Source organism: Aspergillus brasiliensis (assembly GCF_001889945.1).
Source record: "Aspergillus brasiliensis CBS 101740 unplaced genomic scaffold ASPBRscaffold_6, whole genome shotgun sequence".
NCBI lineage: Eukaryota > Fungi > Ascomycota > Eurotiomycetes > Eurotiales > Aspergillaceae > Aspergillus > Aspergillus brasiliensis.
Genome location: NW_027137447.1, coordinates 1116057 through 1131558, shown reverse-complemented (window position 1 = coordinate 1131558; position 15502 = coordinate 1116057). Strand labels below are relative to the sequence as shown.

The following is a 15502-nucleotide window of genomic DNA, read 5'->3' as shown; positions in this document are numbered from 1 at the left end:
ATGGGTGTGAATGACGGGCAGAGAAAGCGAGGTTGAGTGGACGTGCGGGTCGAGGTGCCTGAGGAGCCCACACTAGACGGCCTTAGGCAGCGAAAGAGAGCTGTGTCCTGCTCCTCCCACTTACTGAAGAGAGTAGGCCAGGGGGGGCCGATCAATCCAAGATTTTGGGGGCACAAGGCAGAGAGGTAGGAGATCCTCAAATCGGCAGTCACGATTCGGGGGTTCGAGCTGAGATTAAGGACCAGTGGGAGAGACGCGCAATATAGTTTTGGGCAAAGTGCGTAGGCGAGCGACCGGACTCGACCTCCAGCTTTGTCTCTCCTGCATAATAACCACTACGTTTAAGCAAGTGCGGCTGGGGGCGCCCCGGCACGTGAGCATGACGGGCCAATGTGGTGGCTTATATAACCGCTGAGTCATCAAGATGATCCTGGGCTGAGGTGCGATCTGGTTATCTACAAGTTAGTGGTTCTATCAAGGTAAAGTTATCTACGCTTCCTTAGAAGTGAGAAAGGAGGTGACTCAGGGATCCCCTAATCACGGTAATCCCCAGAGTTACTGGTTGATGCCCGACACCCTCGGCATGGTCACCGACATTTGCACACGAACAGACTTAGTGTAGACAACGGCGAGTTATTGCAATGGAGCTTCTCCCAACGCTTTCAAAAACCACGTATACGATCCACAGCACTACTCCGTAGATATATCCTAATTGACCAGGTGCAGGATAGTATGCGGATATAGGGATTTTGAATGGAGAATGTATGGGTAGACCGCGTTCTTCGCGCGCCATCAGCAAGACCTCCGGGACCAGCCACATTCAAGGGCCTATGGATGGATAATGACCGACCTCAGGGTTTTTAAAACCTTACAAGCCAAGGAAGGGCGCAAAGAAAGTGTGGGAAGGGCATCACAGGGACAAATTTTCATACCATTCGTCAGGTTCCGATCACTGGCTGAGAATGATAGCCACCAGCGGATATCCCTTGATGGGCCCTCGAGGAAGATGAGGTGGTCATTGGGCTGCCTGATGCCGCCCCGTGATATTACCGCCGGTTGCCCCGAGAGACACGCCAGTGTAAACATGACAGCGTCAGCCATCCCCATTCCACAGCGTAGCTTGTGGCTAACTCCACCAGATCCAGTTCATCCGTACTGCTTTTCTCCATTCTTTCTTTTAGATTTTGGTTCTTTATCTTGCTTCTCCAGGGGCATCCAGGCTGCCGTCTTCGTTTGGTTTTCCGTCGCCGTGGGGTTCTCGGGTTGTTCAGCATTTTTACAACTCGCTCTGCGTTACCTGTCAAATTGTCCATATCCCTAGATACCAATAACCAAATGAGCAAAGGCTGGCCGAAGCTCAACACTCTTACCGGACTATAATCTGCCAAAATGCCGGGCACAGTCGCAGATGGGCCAACTGTGGCCATGTCCTGTATAGTACCTCAAGATTTCGGTTAGCAAGTTTCATGTTGAGCTAACAGTTTGAGTTGTACAGTCGCCAACAATTTTTGGGGCAAGGAGGACGCGGGTGTTGGACCAATGTTGGATAGAATGCACACGTCGAAGGTATCGTGTGATGAGTTAAAGACGTTCTACAACAGTACGCCATCCGATTCTGGACGCAGTATGGGGCTTGTGTATGTTCTAACGTGATACCTAGTACGTGCTGCTATTGAGGATGAGTACGCGCGAAAGCTTCTGGCCCTATGTCGCAAGCCACTCGGATCCACAGAGATGGGCTCTCTACGAGCGTCGTTCGATACCGTCCGCGGTGAAACTGAGGCCATTGCTAAGGCTCACGCGGCAATTGCGGGCCAGATGAAGAGGGAGCTAGAGGAGCCATTGATTGCTTTTGCCGGTGGTTCCAAGGAGCGAAGAAAGATCATACAAAATGGTATTGAGCGTCTACTAAAGACTAAAATCCAACAGACTCAGACTGTGAATAAGGTAAGTTGACCTGCTTCTGGAAGGATGTACATGGCGGTACTAAGTAAAACAGACCAGAGATCGGTATGAACAGGATTGCCTGCGAATCAAGGGTTATCTTGCTCAAGGGCACATGGTCATGGGCCACGAAGAGCGTAAAAATAAAGCGAAATTGGAGAAGACCCAAATACAGCTTGCTTCGAGCAGTAGCGAGTACGAAGCAGCCATCAAAATTCTTGAAGAGACTACTGGACGCTGGAATAAGGAGTGGAAAGCGGCCTGTGATGTGCGTGCGACCGATAGTTTTACACTGGTTCTTGATGCATGGATACTGATAAATTGCTCCAGAAATTCCAAGATCTCGAGGAAGAAAGACTTGATTTTACAAAGAGCAGTCTGTGGACATATGCCAACATTGCATCAACTGTCTGTGTCAGTGACGATGCGGTACGTTCGATCGACATAACTACCGGGCTTCTGCTAATGATCACTAGTCCTGCGAGAAGATCCGACTCTCCCTGGAAGACTGCGAGGTCGAAAAGGACATAGTCTACTTCATCAAAGAGAAAGGAACCGGCCAGGACATCCCTGACCCTCCCAAATTTATCAACTTCTGCCGGGGCGATATCAACGACACGAGCTCGGAAGTATCTGAAGAAGAAGGGTACTCGGTAGCCCAGTTTCAACGCACGATAAACCCGGCATATCGCACTTCGTCACCTCAGCCTTCTTCATACGAGCCCCAGATTGATCCTGATGCTGAAATTGCAGCCAAGATAAACGGCCCGTCCACCCCGTCGAGCAGGGAAGCTACAGTCACTCCGCAAAAACCACCACAGCAACCGGTGCAGCAACCCGTACAGAAACATGTGCAGCAGCCTATGCAACCGCCGCCGCAACAGCCAATCCAGCAGCCGGTGCATCAACCAGTGCAGCAGCCGATGCAGCCGCCAATGCAGGCACCCGTGCAGCAACCTATGTCACAGCCAATGCCTCAGCAAATGCAACAGCCGATGCAGCAACCCGCGCCCTTGGATCTACGGCGTGGTGGTCAGCTTCCACCGAATTATGACCCCAATCAGCATGGCGAAATTGCAAAGGTGCCACACAATGCTTATCCAACCGATGGTATGACCATGTTTTGCAGGACAGGTCCGCCTTCGGAGCGCAGCTCGGGATCGAATAGCGCCTACCGGCCATCAAGTCGCGATTCCCAAAGCGAAGTGTCCAACCCTACATCGCTGTCAAGTCAGGAGCCACCAAGTGCTAGACAGTCTCCCACGAAACCCACGAATGGTGTAGCCCTTCCAGGTCTAGGGGCAGACAAACAGGTCCAAAAGAAGAGGAGCGCTTTCTTCAGCAACAGTCCCTTCCGACGCAAGAGTCGCCATGATAAAGACCGCCAGTCTGGCCCATCCCAACCAACTTCTCGCGGCACTTGGGAGTCACCGTCAAAACCCACAAGTCCCACCAAAGCTCCTCAACCCCAACAGCCTATCTCTGTTCCCGACCCCGACCGAGTATCTGGAAGTCCCGAGCCCGTGGATCCGAGGGCAAATTTCCAACTTAATGTCGGAAACAATGTTTTCGACGTGGACTCCCCGGACAAGGATAAGAAGGGTTCCCAGTCAAAAACAACCAAAGCTGGTGAAGAGGAGCTGGATCCAATTGCCAGGGCTCTTGCAGATCTGAAAGTAGCTGGAAAACAGTCAACCACTCGTGTGTCTGCTGACAGATACCACGGCATTGCAACTCCAGTACCACCAGTAGCTGCTAACCCCGGCGCTGTGAGCACACCTCCCCCAGCTTACAACGATTCATCTCTGAAACGCCTGGACGCTCCGCAACCCGCATTCACGTCAGCGCAGATGCAGAAAACAACTCAGAGATACACTGGCCAGGCCCAGAACATGCTTCGTGGCTCCAGCAAGCCCCCATCATTGACAAGCCGACACGGTGCACAGCCGTCCCAGGAGAGCACACGGGCTCGGTCACCCGCTCCAAGACGGAGTGCGAGCCCTCATGTCAGCCCACGAGTTGATACCCGCATGGGCCAGTACAGTAGAGCGGCCAGCCCTAGTCCAACTTACCAGTCAAGCAGCATGAGAAGCCGGTATAACCAATCACCGACCGTCCCATCTCCTTCCCAGCGTCCTGTGGATGCATCTCCAACTGCAGAATATGCCCGAAGAGGATCTTCGCGTGCCGTGTCTCCTCAGCCACAATACCGGCAGTCACCCACCATGGCACCGCGCGGCGTGTCCCCGCAGCCTCAATACAGACAACCTCAGAACGCGATGCCCCGTGCCGTTTCGCCACAGCCGCAATTCAGGCAACAAACCCGGCCTTCCAGCGCCGGAGGCATGGAGCTTCAGCTATCCGGACAACCCGACATGTATGCTGGCAGTCGTGACGGGTACGGCTCTCGACGCGGCAGTGGCAGACCCATGTCATACTATGACGATGCCGCGAGCGTGAGGAGTCGGTCCAGGAGCAGAACAGTGGCCGTTGCCGATCCCAGCAGACAATTCAGTCGCGATGGTCGACCCATCCTTCACTTCGGTAAGTAACCTCTACTTCTTCTTCCCTCGTCTCCTAAGCATCAGCAATAGCTAACCGTTTCTGCAGCCCGAGCCATGTACAGCTACACCGCCGCCATCCCCGAAGAGTTAGGCTTCAGCAAAGGCGATGTCCTATCAGTCATCCGCCTCCAAGACGACGGCTGGTGGGAAGCCGAAATCACCACCGCACGGAGCCGAACTGGATTGGTCCCGAGCAACTACCTCCAAATCATCTAAAGACGACAAAAACAAAACAACCGACAAACGATCAATGCCAATCTCATGAACCAACCAATCATTCATAAACTCATCTATGACCCAACCATGTCCTACTTAATCACGTGTTCATGATCATGATACCAAATTGTGCTCATTTGTCTTTTTTCTTTGCCACATCTTCTAATCTTTGGGTCTAGTAGTATCTATCTATCTCTTCCTCTTTCCCTTCAACGGCACATTCTTTATGCGTTTTGCCCCCCAGTCTATTGCATGTCAAAATTGGTTCTTGCTTCTTTGGACCTCCTCATTTGTTGATCTTGTTCTTTTGTGTGTGCTGATTTCCCGATACCTGTTTGCTTGATGTTTTCAAATGTCTTTCTTTGAAGATACGGACCAGTTTTGTTCTTTTTTTCCATTTGTTTTAGCTGCGTTGAGAGTTACTTTGAGATATCTGAATAATAACTTGGCGTATGAGCGCTGTATTACTTGCATTACGTGCTACGTACTATTACTAGACGATGTTCCATAGCCCTAGTAATCTCATTGGATACGTATGTATGTATGTAATAGCTTCAAGATAAGGCCGTCGCCATCTAAAACTATATAATTGACCAAGAATTGTAGACCTGGCTAAAACACAATACCAAAGAGAGACCAATGACCAGAGCATGCGAAAAAAGGAATAGACCAATATGCAATCTGTTCACACAAGGTGACTGCTCAACTCAATCGGTGGCCACATCTGGTGGCAGCTCTCCGGCCGACAAATAGGAGCATCCAGGGTATAAAGCAAAGCATAAAGATGTCTAGGAATTGCTCAGCGACCAATTTCAACCGCAACAAAAAGAAATGTCCGCGATGTCGTATTGTACAAAATAAAGGGAGAAAGAAACGGAGCTCTAGCAAATCAGGGAACACACGCCAGCGCGTAAGGTGCTAAGAGACGAGAAAGGATTGAAGGTCTGCTCGCAAGCAAGCGGCAGCCGGTCGATAGATTCCGACGTTGTCTATGGCGAAGAGAGATTGTCTTGTCGTAGGGGATCGAAGCTCGATGACTCCGGTATGTCGCCAATTTAGTCCGCACGGCCGCATCCGTCGACCATACATTTAAAACCTCCTGGGTTCGGGAGACAACGTATCCTGCCGTCCTTGCAGTACGGTTGTGTAGAAGCGTGGAACCCAGTTTGGGAGATCTTATCCCAGATGCTTTTGGGCGCAAGACTTTTGACATCGGGCTGGAAAGTGTCACCGGTATCAGCCACGGCTTTGGCGATGTGGCAGGCGAGGAGTACGTGGTCGTTAACGTGTCCGCAACTGTTGGAGACCCGCTGTATGTGGCACATGCTTATAGTCTCAAAGAGTATCTGGTGCACACAAAAGCGTAGTAGACTGGAGAACTCGCGGTTGGCTGTTTTTACTGGCCTTTGATTAAACCGGAGCAATTATTGGGAGTCTATGAGAGAAATCTTGTACTTTCTTGATCGAATACTGGCCGAATATCTGGAGCCATGCAAATGAGACTGGTGAACTTGACTTGGCATCTCACTGACTGATCTGCAGAATGATGAGTAGGGAGCTATGGCATCCTGGCCAGTCGCTGAAGCAAAATCTCTGTTTGTAACCACATGGTGAATTGGGGCACAGGCCGAGCCATTGTGTGGAGGTTTATTCCACGAAAAGCTGTGAATGGAAGTTTTCAGCATCACTACATATGGAATAGCTTGTCAAGGCTTCACAGTCAAGCAAGGAACGACAAAGTTTGATGAAGCGCAATATTGAGTAGCAAGAGGATGTGATAAAGAGGTATTACATTCGAGTGAAGACGACAAGATGGGAAGTGACAGGAATACATGGCAGGGCATCATGCACAACAGGCCAGAATGTAACAAGTTATAAACACATAGAGGTTCCGCAATATGTTCAAGTGACACTGTACAATGGAGGGCTCACCAGTCCTTGGGGCGGGAGAATTATCCGGGCAAGGTGGCTTAAAAAAAATCAGGCGAGCACGCTCGGGACACAAATCATGTGAAAAGCGACATCATGCCGTTATTATGGTGAGTTCATTCATCATCAACAAAGGAATTGGCAAGTCTGCCAAAGATTGGGACTTCGAAGTGTTCGAGTGTATCGACTGGGATGTGGTCAGCTTGTGTTAATGTTGCGCAAGCGTTAAGAACACACCATCTCGATAAGCCCGCATGCTAAGAAAACCAATCATTGCAAGGTCACAGATAAACAAGAGCCATGAAAAGAAGCTTGACCAGGAGAATATTAGGTGGAGTATCTGGACAAGATTAGAGGGGCCATCATCGATCAACTCGGATGCATAGCGTGACTTACAAACATGACGGTAAAGAGCATGCTTGATTGCCATGCGTGAAAGCTAAGACGTGTCAGCGAAACTGGCACAGGAATATATCTCCGGGGCATGAGAAAGGATGCATACCGGACATAGTCGCTCTTGTGTTCTACCAACAGGAGGAAGACACCACCGGCAGGAGGCAGAAGCAGATATGCCAGCATAGCTTCAACATCCATGCGGATGGGGAGACTGGTGTCGAAAGCCCCGAGATTCCAACGACCGCTCTCCACATCATTTCCAAACCCTGTATTTCCATGTCCACTGGTGTTTATATGACCCGCACCGGCGAACTGACTGGGGGAGGGGAGCCCTGGGGAAGCGAGTCCGGGGACGGGAGGAGATCCGCGAGGCGACCGGAGATTAGGGGACTTGATGCGATTCGCGTCGGCCAGCGACGGCGAAAAGGCGCGTTCCACCTCGGGCGACTCGTCCTGGTAGGGCGCGAAGTTCATCTTGCGAAGGAGACGAAGAGGGAGAGATGAGAGGACAAAATGCCAGGAGACCGAAAGTAAGGACAGACAAACAGGATGGTTTGACGGGAGACGCGCTTATCGGCCCACGCCAGAGCTGCTGCTTAAGCTTTATCGCCGCGCCGCAGTTCGTCGCCTCAGGCAGCAGACACATCCCCCCACCCACTGCTGCTATTCAGTATAGTGGTTACAATCTCCCTTTTCACCTCGCATCATTGCATGTCGTCTTGGGGTATCATCATATCATCATTGTCATTGACTTTCGTCTCATATCCTCTCGTACTGTACATGGAAAACGTCTGTTCATGCCCGCCTCTACGCCCTCCCGCGCCCCCGCGCAATTCCTGTGCCCCGCGCGATCCCACTGACCGGTCTACGCGTCGTGGAGGTCGTCGATGGTTTGGATGTTGAAGATGTGGTCGTCCTGGCAGTGCTGGAGCTTGTCCCTGAGTACGAGGTGCTTGGAGTCCTGCCCAAACCGCTACGCACCACCCGTCCACGAGTGGTCGTCCCACGCGTCGTGCGGGAGCCCGCAGCCAGCGCTCTCTTTCGCTGGTCCTCTTCAGCCTTTCGGGCAGCGGCCTCCCTTTGCTGCTGGAGTTCCCGTTCGCGTCTCTCTGCAGCCTGTTGCCGGAGAAGTTCTTCATTTTCCATGTCGGCCACATCTTGAACGGCGCCTTGCCAATTAGGATTGAGGATTAAACGCTGGTTGTGTTCGGTCTGGGAGAGGATTCGCGTCCAGGTCTTGAGCAATGTAGAAGCAGAATCGATGGTGCGCGAGACAGTCTACAGATCAACCTCACCGATTAGCAATTGCAATTGTAACAGAGCCGGTGGCGGTGATTTAGGAGTAAGTAAGTTGGGACTTGAACCTACACCCATGTTCTCCTTGGCACAATCTAGGCTTCCTAGCAGCCCCTCAATGACCTGGTTGATCTTGCGGACGCTCTCTAATTCACTGCGCAACGCGGCTTCCCGCGCCTCCTGACGGTCAAAGAGTGTTTCTCCTCCATCATGGGTAATCGTGGGTTCTGGCGACATGCTTTCTTCTTTCACAGCTCTTTGATGTAGCATTTTGTTTCCGCGTTTGGAGGGAGAATCCCAAAGGTCATCAGAGTCATCATCAGACAGCTGAAGTCTGTCCATTTCCTCTGCGGTGCTGCGGTGCGTCATTGTTTAGAGTAGTAGATGGAATGGGTGGTGGTGGTGGGGGGGAAGGGCGTGGCTGTGGAAACGATGATTGTTTTGTTTGATAAAGGAAAATGAAGATACAAAATCGTAGTGACTTGCAACTTGCAACTTGCAACAGTTGGCGGAGGGGAAGGAAAAAGAACCACCAATAAAGAAAGGAAGAATGCCGATCGACAACTAAGAATCGTGGGGCAGTCTCAGCCAGTCGTTGGGATGGAAGAGTATAATAGCCCGACTATGGAATTAGTCTAGTCGATACCCAAGCAATTGGTTAGTTAGTTAAAGCCTAAACGAAGCGGAAGAAGGCGAGGCAAAAAAGGTGTGGCTGGGACGCGACAAGAAAGCACCGGCGGGCCAAACATTCCAAGATCGCGGGCAACCAGCCATTCAACTCATCCAGTCACGTCCCCTCCGAAACCTCACCTCGTCTCTCTTCCCTCCCTTTCCCCAGTCACTAACTACCACCTTCTCTCCCTCACATCCACAGTTCACATCCACATCCACATCCACTCTTACTGCGGCGCTCCTTTCTTTGTTTACAACTACTACCGTTCCATTGGTCTCGCTCCCTTGGTTCTGCTGATTGATAGCAACGCGCCCATCGATATTGCGCGCCCTGTTCCTCCGTACTTTGGTTTCTACGGTCGGCTTTTGGCGTTTTCCTCCCTTTTTATCGCCCTGGGACTTGTTACGGTCGGATCCTCATCACCTACCACACTTATATATCCCAATCCCTTTGGATTCGCATCTATCTGTTTAGCTGGGTATTCTTGTGAAACTCGAAACTTGGGGCTATCGAGCTTGTCCGCAGCCACATTGGACCTGTATTAGCCCGTGTTCGGCATCTTATTCACAATGGCCACCACACCACCACCGCCCTCTACGCTACGAATGCCGCCTACGCCGCGACTTGGAGCAAAATACGATGATTATGAACCATATTCCACGCGATACTCAGCCAGGCTAGCGAGCCAACGCGCTGCCCGAGACAGAGAGTCTCGAACCACTCCCCCGCCTAGCTTCCCGAGCTCGAAGACTGCTGCAAACAAGTACGACACGAATGAATCCGACGCTCTGTCTCCTCCTGGATCAGTTCAGACCTCGCCCCGGAAGCTCAAGTCGGCCCGAGCTACCGGCTTGTTCGCGACGCATTCACTTGAAGGCCGCTCCGGCACAGGTGACTCGGATCCTTTCGGCGCAGAACCTTCCTCTCTCCGTCATCAATCACGATTACTACGACCGACCATGACCGAAGGAATGCTTCCCACTCCAGCCAAGACGCCTCGCAAGAAAGCTGTCGCGGATGTTGGAAATACCGCACGAGTGCTGTTCCCGCCGCCTTCCAGCGCCAGAAAGAAGACGAAGAAACATACGGGCTTCTCCTTGGATAGTTTCTGCGAAGATGACGCTCAGGGTGGCTCGGAGATTCAGATCTACACCGACTCGCGCGACCGCATCCCGGAAGTCGACGAAAGCGAAGACAATCCGTTCTATAACAAACCCACAGTCAGCAGCACAGCTACTCGTGCTTCCAGACGCAAAGAGAGCCGCCGCGACAAGGAAATAGACGACTCGCTCAATCGTGAGGATGGCATGCTTTACGTTTTGTAAGTTCCCCAGTTTTCCCCTACTCTACTTTGTCTTATGTTTTCTAACATATCCCGCAGTCGAGGCAAGAAAATGTTCCGCAAGTTCACAGATGACGCTGAGAGTGACCTTGATGATGACGATGATGATTTGGGCTTGCTGGCAGCCCGCCCAGACCTGATCGACTCATCGATCCCCAACGTTCGTCCACTGACTCGCTCGTCAATCAAGCCTCGTGTGCTCTTCCCCATGTCGAAGTCTCAGACTTCGCAAGAATCTCGTTCCAGCGATGTCGATGAAGAGGCGGCCACCGATATTGAGGATCACCTGCTTCACGATGAAGTCGAGGAGGATGAAGATCCTGCGGTTGACGTGGAGATGCAGCAGCGGCCAGTCACTCCTCCCCCGCCATCCTCCGTGGCAACTCCCCCGTCGCCCGGAGCTACGATGCGGTCACTGCGTTCGCGTTCTAAGCGAGATGGTCCCGAGCATAGCGAGACACCCACAGCCTCCGAAACCAAGAAGAAGCGCGTCAGTCCGTTCGACGGCTGGCTTCGCAAAAAGACCGCGCCCGCTCTGACGGGGACCAAAGCCAAGAAGCGAGATGCCGAAGCCGCTGGCAGCCCTGGTGGCCCAGCTCCCAAGAAGACCCGAGGCAACAAAGCGACTGCGTCGTCAGCATGATCTTGTCCGCCTGTATGCAAGGCTACCCAGTGGAACCCTGAAGCCATCGGGAGCAGAGTCTTCTTTCTCGATCTTGCCGTCACGGATCCTACCGCAAAATACTCAATCTTGACGAGCGTCCTTGTTTTCAGCGTTCTTCTATCTTCTCGTTCAATATTCACTGGCGTCCTTGACTTGTAGGTCGACTATACTAGGTTTTTAATGTATCCGGCTGTCCTCAGTTCAGTTTCCGTTTTGTTTGATATCAGCTACAGGAGCACCGTCGTCTTTTGTCTTGAACATAACAATGACTCCTCCGAGTGATCAGTCGGGAAAGGGAACAGGCGCGATATGATGGGCTAAATGGGACGGACGGATAGGTAAATGGGCTGGACTGGCACATGGGATGGAGTTTTGTTTGTCTAATTTTTTTTTTCTCTTCTCTTCCCCTCTTATTCCTGCTTCTTTTTTGCAATGCTTCTTATTCTCATCTCGCTGGCGTGTTTCTCTGCTCCTTCGACTGCTTATGTCTGTCTCTGACTTTCCGGCTTGAGCTCCTCGGCCGTTTTACTTAGCTTAGTTAGCTAGCTTAAGAGTAACTACTCTCTCATAAACCCAATCAGCTTAGATACCAATCAATGAACGATGAAATTGTGATGTCGATATTTCATATTCCCCTCTTCTCTATACTACGTGACAGACATATAGTGGCTAAGTAGTCAGACCACTACGCCATTCTATATCGACACTCTTCTAGTAATAAGTACTAGAATTCTACCATCATATCACCGAGGGACAACCGTAAATCCTTATCTGTAAACAAACGATCGATTCATGTCTCAATGAAGAATATTTTATTTTCGTATCTCGAATAGGAAAGAGAAAAAGCTAAGAAAGTGCACTTTGCTAATAATACAACGTATCTCCCAAATAATGCGCAGGAAAGCGTCGGGAAGAACGGAATGGGGTACTCGTACAAATCAAGAAGAAGGGGAAAAGAAAGGCAAGCTTGCTGAAAACGTCATAAGTCAGTTACTCGTTCGTTGGAAGGAAAGACAAAATAAGAAACGAGGTCTCGTTCATTCATTCATTCTCATGTTTCAGTAGTAGTGAGGGGAAAGGAATACTCCAGTGGATACTAAGACACAATGTCAATTCTGTTGTTGTTCGTGTTGCTATGTGAAAAGGAAAGTGGCAAGTCGATATCAAAATGACCGGTCGAGTATGTTCTCTGTCGTTTATGCATAAGCAGACTAATGAAGGTGTTGGTCTAATGATGAGTGACACTGGAATGACTGATTCAATGGGATATTCGCCGTTGTAGGAAGGTGTCAACTGCGTTGCAGGTAACGAAGGGTATCTATATTTGTTTTCATAATATTGAAAAGGGGCTGTTTTCTTCTTCTTTTAGATGATGTCTAATTCATCGTCGTCGTCATCATCATAGTTCGTCGGCACCATGTCGGGCTTTCCTCCTAGACTGTCTCTTCCGGCCTCCTTGATGCCATGGGAGGTTATAAACCGGGTCTTCTTGACACCGCTGCCGTGGGGTCTATCGCCATCATGAGCTCGTTTCAGCGGGCTCAGCTTCACGCTGTCTGCCTTTCTGAAGTTTGAGATGCCCAGGTTGGTGGCGGAAAATGCGTCTGCGTTGTTCTTTGCCTGTTCGGGACGGGGCGATTGGACGCTGTCATTATCTCGAGAGCGAAGGTATTCAGCGCCAACACCTCCAGAACGGGAAATAAGTTTGTCTGCGATGTCCCGTTCGCGTTGCTTTTCCGCGAGTCGTCTGCGGAAGCGTTCCTCTTTGCTCTCCATGCCGCGGCCCATCATCCCGGCTGCGATAAATGGGTCGTCATGATCTGCGTCGATTAGGGCTGCGGCAGACTGGCCAGACGGGTGAGGGTGAAAGGAGGAGCCGCCGCCCCTGGACTTTGGAGCTGGGGCAACGAAGTAGGATGACTGTGACTGATAGTCGTATCTTGCGCCGTTTGGCTTCAGTCCGGTCTGGGGACGTCCTTTCTTGTCTCCGCTGAAGAAACCGGTTCGAGACCCTGAGCGGCCCCCAGGACCATACATGCCCGTGCCGCCATTTACTCCCATTCGATGTGCTTGTGTGCGACGGACCTGTAGGTCGACATGGAAGTCGCAGAATTCTGTCTTCCGGCCATCAACCCATGAGTGGCAGGTCTTGCCATCCTTTCGGACGGCCTTGCAGAACCCAATGTCTTGCGCATAGCCGACTTCTAGGATCTTATCATCAGACGAGGAAATGGCGAGACTGAACCTATTAGTGTCTGTCTTGTTCTTAGGCGGTGGCATGATTGTAGGGTTCAGAATGGCAATAAGTATCCCTTCGGAGATCCTGTAGTAACGCGGAAAGGCAGTGTCGAATAGGAAGAGATCAATCGTCCACTTCAGATCTGTAAGAGTAATGACCATGTATTGGTTGGTGTTATTTGTTCCATCGTCAAATGGATCGACTTCCTTCTTAGTAGCGTTGGCCGGTTGCTTTATCTGCCTGGGCTCTGATTTCGATGCTACTATACCGAACACGACATAGTCTGTGTCGATATCCTCTGGCAGTTCAAAGTCAGGCGCCTTCACTGTGCGTAGGAGATCAGGGATCCGAAGCGCTTTCTTATCTTCCAAGGTCCGAGACAAGAACGAATGGGGTAAGATGCGGTTGGACAGGTGCAAGGACGAGAATGCTTCAAACTTTGAGGAGTCACCACTTTTCTCGCCTTGAGAGTCATCGGTTGCACTGTTCTGAGAGCTGCCAGGCACCTCAGACTCGGATTTGTGGTTCCGTCGGTGAAAATATGGCAGAGACTCCTTCATATCAGCCACACCCTCATCAGATCTTTGTACGCTAGACGTGGTCTGGCTCCGGCCCCTTTTCAGCGATGGTTTGAGATTATATGACCGGATGACATCTTCCCGACTGAAGCTTTCAGCCCGTCGCCTCCTCGTTGGCGAACTTGGAACGTCCTTCCTTGACTCAGCAGCTGCTTTGAAGGCTTCCACTTCCGCCTTATCAACCTGGAAGGCGGAGCTTCGGTTCGCCTGGATTCTCTCCATTCGTGCTGCTCGTTCTCTCCGAGACGCATCGGCAGACCGGCTCTCGGCCATACGTTCACTGAAGCTCTTTGGACGGCTGCGCTCCTCACCCACGGTTATTGCTTGCAGAAGACTGCCAGAACGAGAGACTAAACCGTCTCGCGTCCCAGGCCTACTTGCTGGCTGAGCAGCTCCCCGTGAGCTTGGTGGACGCTTCAGTGACACATCCCTACCTCTGAGACCTTTGTCAATGCCTAACAAATACCTCCGCGGTGACACAGGATCCGTGGGAGGAGCAGCACGCCTTGTCGGCGACAGCGGAACCTGGACATCATCGATATGAGCATTGATGTCCGTCCCATGACCATTACTTCTTGTCCCTGTCGGCTCATCCTGTCCCTGGAAAGAGCCTATCGCTGACGCAGGTCTAGATAAGGTTTCCCCGTCATGTCTTTTTGGACCTGGTGTCCCCGTCTTCGTGCGGCTTTTCTGAAGTTGCTTCAGCTTGAGACGCGCCTCAATGGCTGCAAGCTTCAACTGTAGTGTTTCCTCGTCCTCATCATCTTCGCCATCGTCCACCCCGTCGCTCAGAAGCTGTGTCGCCTTGGACCGTAAGTCGGGGGTAGTGACAGAGTGTTTCAGAGGCGAGCCCAGGTGTTCGCGACGTCGCTGCATGTCTTCATACCTCTTGCGACCATTCGGAGTACTCAAGAGGGCATCCCGAGGGGACTTTGGCGGCCACGAGATCTCGGCCACTGCAACAACGGCGCGTCAGCGATTCCATGTGCACGGAGGGAATAAGATCGAGCTGAACAGAAACATAAGGTACTCACTCACTGCTTGTCATCGCATCCACGGTATAACACTGGAATAGTTCCAATTGTAGAGAAAAATGCAGCAAATGAATTCCGATCCCGCTTATCGTCCTTCTATCTATCGTGCTACCCTTCCTGCCATATTCACTCAACGAAGGGATGCGGGGAATGGCGCTCGTTCGAAACTGGGGCTCTGGGGTTCGGAGAACAAGAGCAGCAAAGCAACGACCTCAGTTACCTGGCAATTTCAAGACTCTGACGAAGAAAGGGGGAGCAGGAACCGCAAGCCTGCATGAAATGAAACGCAAGGGAACGAAAGTGAGCTGCAACCAATCCGCCTTTAGTTTCCTTTCTCGCTCCTGCGGCCTGAGGCCCATGCATGCCTGCCCGCTGACTGTATCGTAACGGCCTTTGATTGGCTAGCGCGTGTCGCGTTGAACCAGTGAAAAAGACGCGTTTCAATTACCATTATTACTTGCCTTTCCCCTTCTGACTATCCGTCAATATTTCCATTTCGCTATCTTCAAGTTCCACTTTTCAACCCTCAATTGCTGCTAATGAACTGCCCATAAGACCTTATTCACCTCATATATAATAACCCCCGTATGCGGCGTACTTCGCACACATAGCGCATCCCATCAATTA

At 51.3% G+C, this 15502-nt stretch overlaps 6 protein-coding genes across 6 annotated transcripts; 2 read left to right on the top strand and 4 right to left on the bottom strand.

The window, feature by feature from the left end:
* Positions 1–1130: 1130 nt before the first annotated feature.
* ASPBRDRAFT_177783 (formin-binding protein HOF1) lies at positions 1131–5136 on the top strand. Its single transcript, XM_067619866.1, has 7 exons — positions 1131–1432; positions 1496–1600; positions 1661–1947; positions 2000–2212; positions 2275–2373; positions 2421–4488; positions 4555–5136. The coding sequence occupies exons 1-7, from the start codon at positions 1390–1392 to the stop codon at positions 4722–4724; spliced, it is 2985 nt and encodes a 994-aa protein (XP_067479176.1). The 5' UTR covers positions 1131–1389; the 3' UTR covers positions 4725–5136.
* Positions 5137–5577: 441 nt separating this feature from the next.
* ASPBRDRAFT_581789 (uncharacterized protein) lies at positions 5578–6362 on the bottom strand. The gene is made up of 2 exons (XM_067627863.1): positions 6180–6362; positions 5578–6114 (listed from the first exon to the last, which is right to left on the bottom strand). Exons 1-2 carry the CDS (start codon positions 6214–6216, stop codon positions 5780–5782), a joined length of 372 nt encoding a protein of 123 aa, XP_067479175.1. The 5' UTR covers positions 6217–6362; the 3' UTR covers positions 5578–5779.
* Positions 6363–6492: 130 nt separating this feature from the next.
* ASPBRDRAFT_581649 (DUF4870 domain-containing protein) lies at positions 6493–7689 on the bottom strand. Its single transcript, XM_067627861.1, has 4 exons — positions 7156–7689; positions 7050–7092; positions 6891–6993; positions 6493–6840 (listed from the first exon to the last, which is right to left on the bottom strand). Exons 1-4 carry the CDS (start codon positions 7521–7523, stop codon positions 6770–6772), a joined length of 585 nt encoding a protein of 194 aa, XP_067479174.1. The 5' UTR covers positions 7524–7689; the 3' UTR covers positions 6493–6769.
* Positions 7690–7914: 225 nt separating this feature from the next.
* ASPBRDRAFT_196058 (DASH complex subunit DUO1) lies at positions 7915–8714 on the bottom strand (the record flags this gene model as incomplete). The annotated part of the gene is made up of 3 exons (XM_067620932.1): positions 7915–7974; positions 8031–8327; positions 8418–8714. 3 exons carry the CDS (start codon positions 8712–8714, stop codon positions 7915–7917), a joined length of 654 nt encoding a protein of 217 aa, XP_067479173.1.
* Positions 8715–9104: 390 nt separating this feature from the next.
* On the top strand, positions 9105–11491 carry ASPBRDRAFT_207214 (uncharacterized protein). Its single transcript, XM_067621795.1, has 2 exons — positions 9105–10339; positions 10400–11491. The coding sequence occupies exons 1-2, from the start codon at positions 9588–9590 to the stop codon at positions 11001–11003; spliced, it is 1356 nt and encodes a 451-aa protein (XP_067479172.1). The 5' UTR covers positions 9105–9587; the 3' UTR covers positions 11004–11491.
* An 898-nt stretch (positions 11492–12389) lies between these two features.
* On the bottom strand, positions 12390–14889 carry ASPBRDRAFT_30292 (Mcm10/DnaG-type zinc finger protein; the record flags this gene model as incomplete). The annotated part of the gene is made up of 2 exons (XM_067622760.1): positions 12390–14797; positions 14880–14889. The coding sequence occupies 2 exons, from the start codon at positions 14887–14889 to the stop codon at positions 12390–12392; spliced, it is 2418 nt and encodes an 805-aa protein (XP_067479171.1).
* Positions 14890–15502: the final 613 nt, after the last annotated feature.

Coding starts and splice junctions, on each gene's coding strand:
- ASPBRDRAFT_177783 (XM_067619866.1), top strand. CDS start 1,390: ATGCCGGGCACAGTCGCAGATGGGCCAACTGTGGCCATGTCCT. Junction 1,948..1,999: donor AGACTCAGACTGTGAATAAG/GTAAGTTGACCT, acceptor TAAGTAAAACAG/ACCAGAGATCGGTATGAACA. Junction 2,213..2,274: donor AGTGGAAAGCGGCCTGTGAT/GTGCGTGCGACC, acceptor AAATTGCTCCAG/AAATTCCAAGATCTCGAGGA.
- ASPBRDRAFT_581789 (XM_067627863.1), bottom strand. CDS start 6,216: ATGGCTCCAGATATTCGGCCAGTATTCGATCAAGAAA. Junction 6,115..6,179: donor GCCAGTATTCGATCAAGAAA/GTACAAGATTTC, acceptor CAGTAAAAACAG/CCAACCGCGAGTTCTCCAGT.
- ASPBRDRAFT_581649 (XM_067627861.1), bottom strand. CDS start 7,523: ATGAACTTCGCGCCCTACCAGGACGAGTCGCCCGAGGTGGAACGCGCC. Junction 7,093..7,155: donor CACAAGAGCGACTATGTCCG/GTATGCATCCTT, acceptor GACACGTCTTAG/CTTTCACGCATGGCAATCAA. Junction 6,841..6,890: donor CATGCGGGCTTATCGAGATG/GTGTGTTCTTAA, acceptor ACCACATCCCAG/TCGATACACTCGAACACTTC.
- ASPBRDRAFT_207214 (XM_067621795.1), top strand. CDS start 9,588: ATGGCCACCACACCACCACCGCCCTCTACGCTACGAATGCCGCCTACG. Junction 10,340..10,399: donor GATGGCATGCTTTACGTTTT/GTAAGTTCCCCA, acceptor CATATCCCGCAG/TCGAGGCAAGAAAATGTTCC.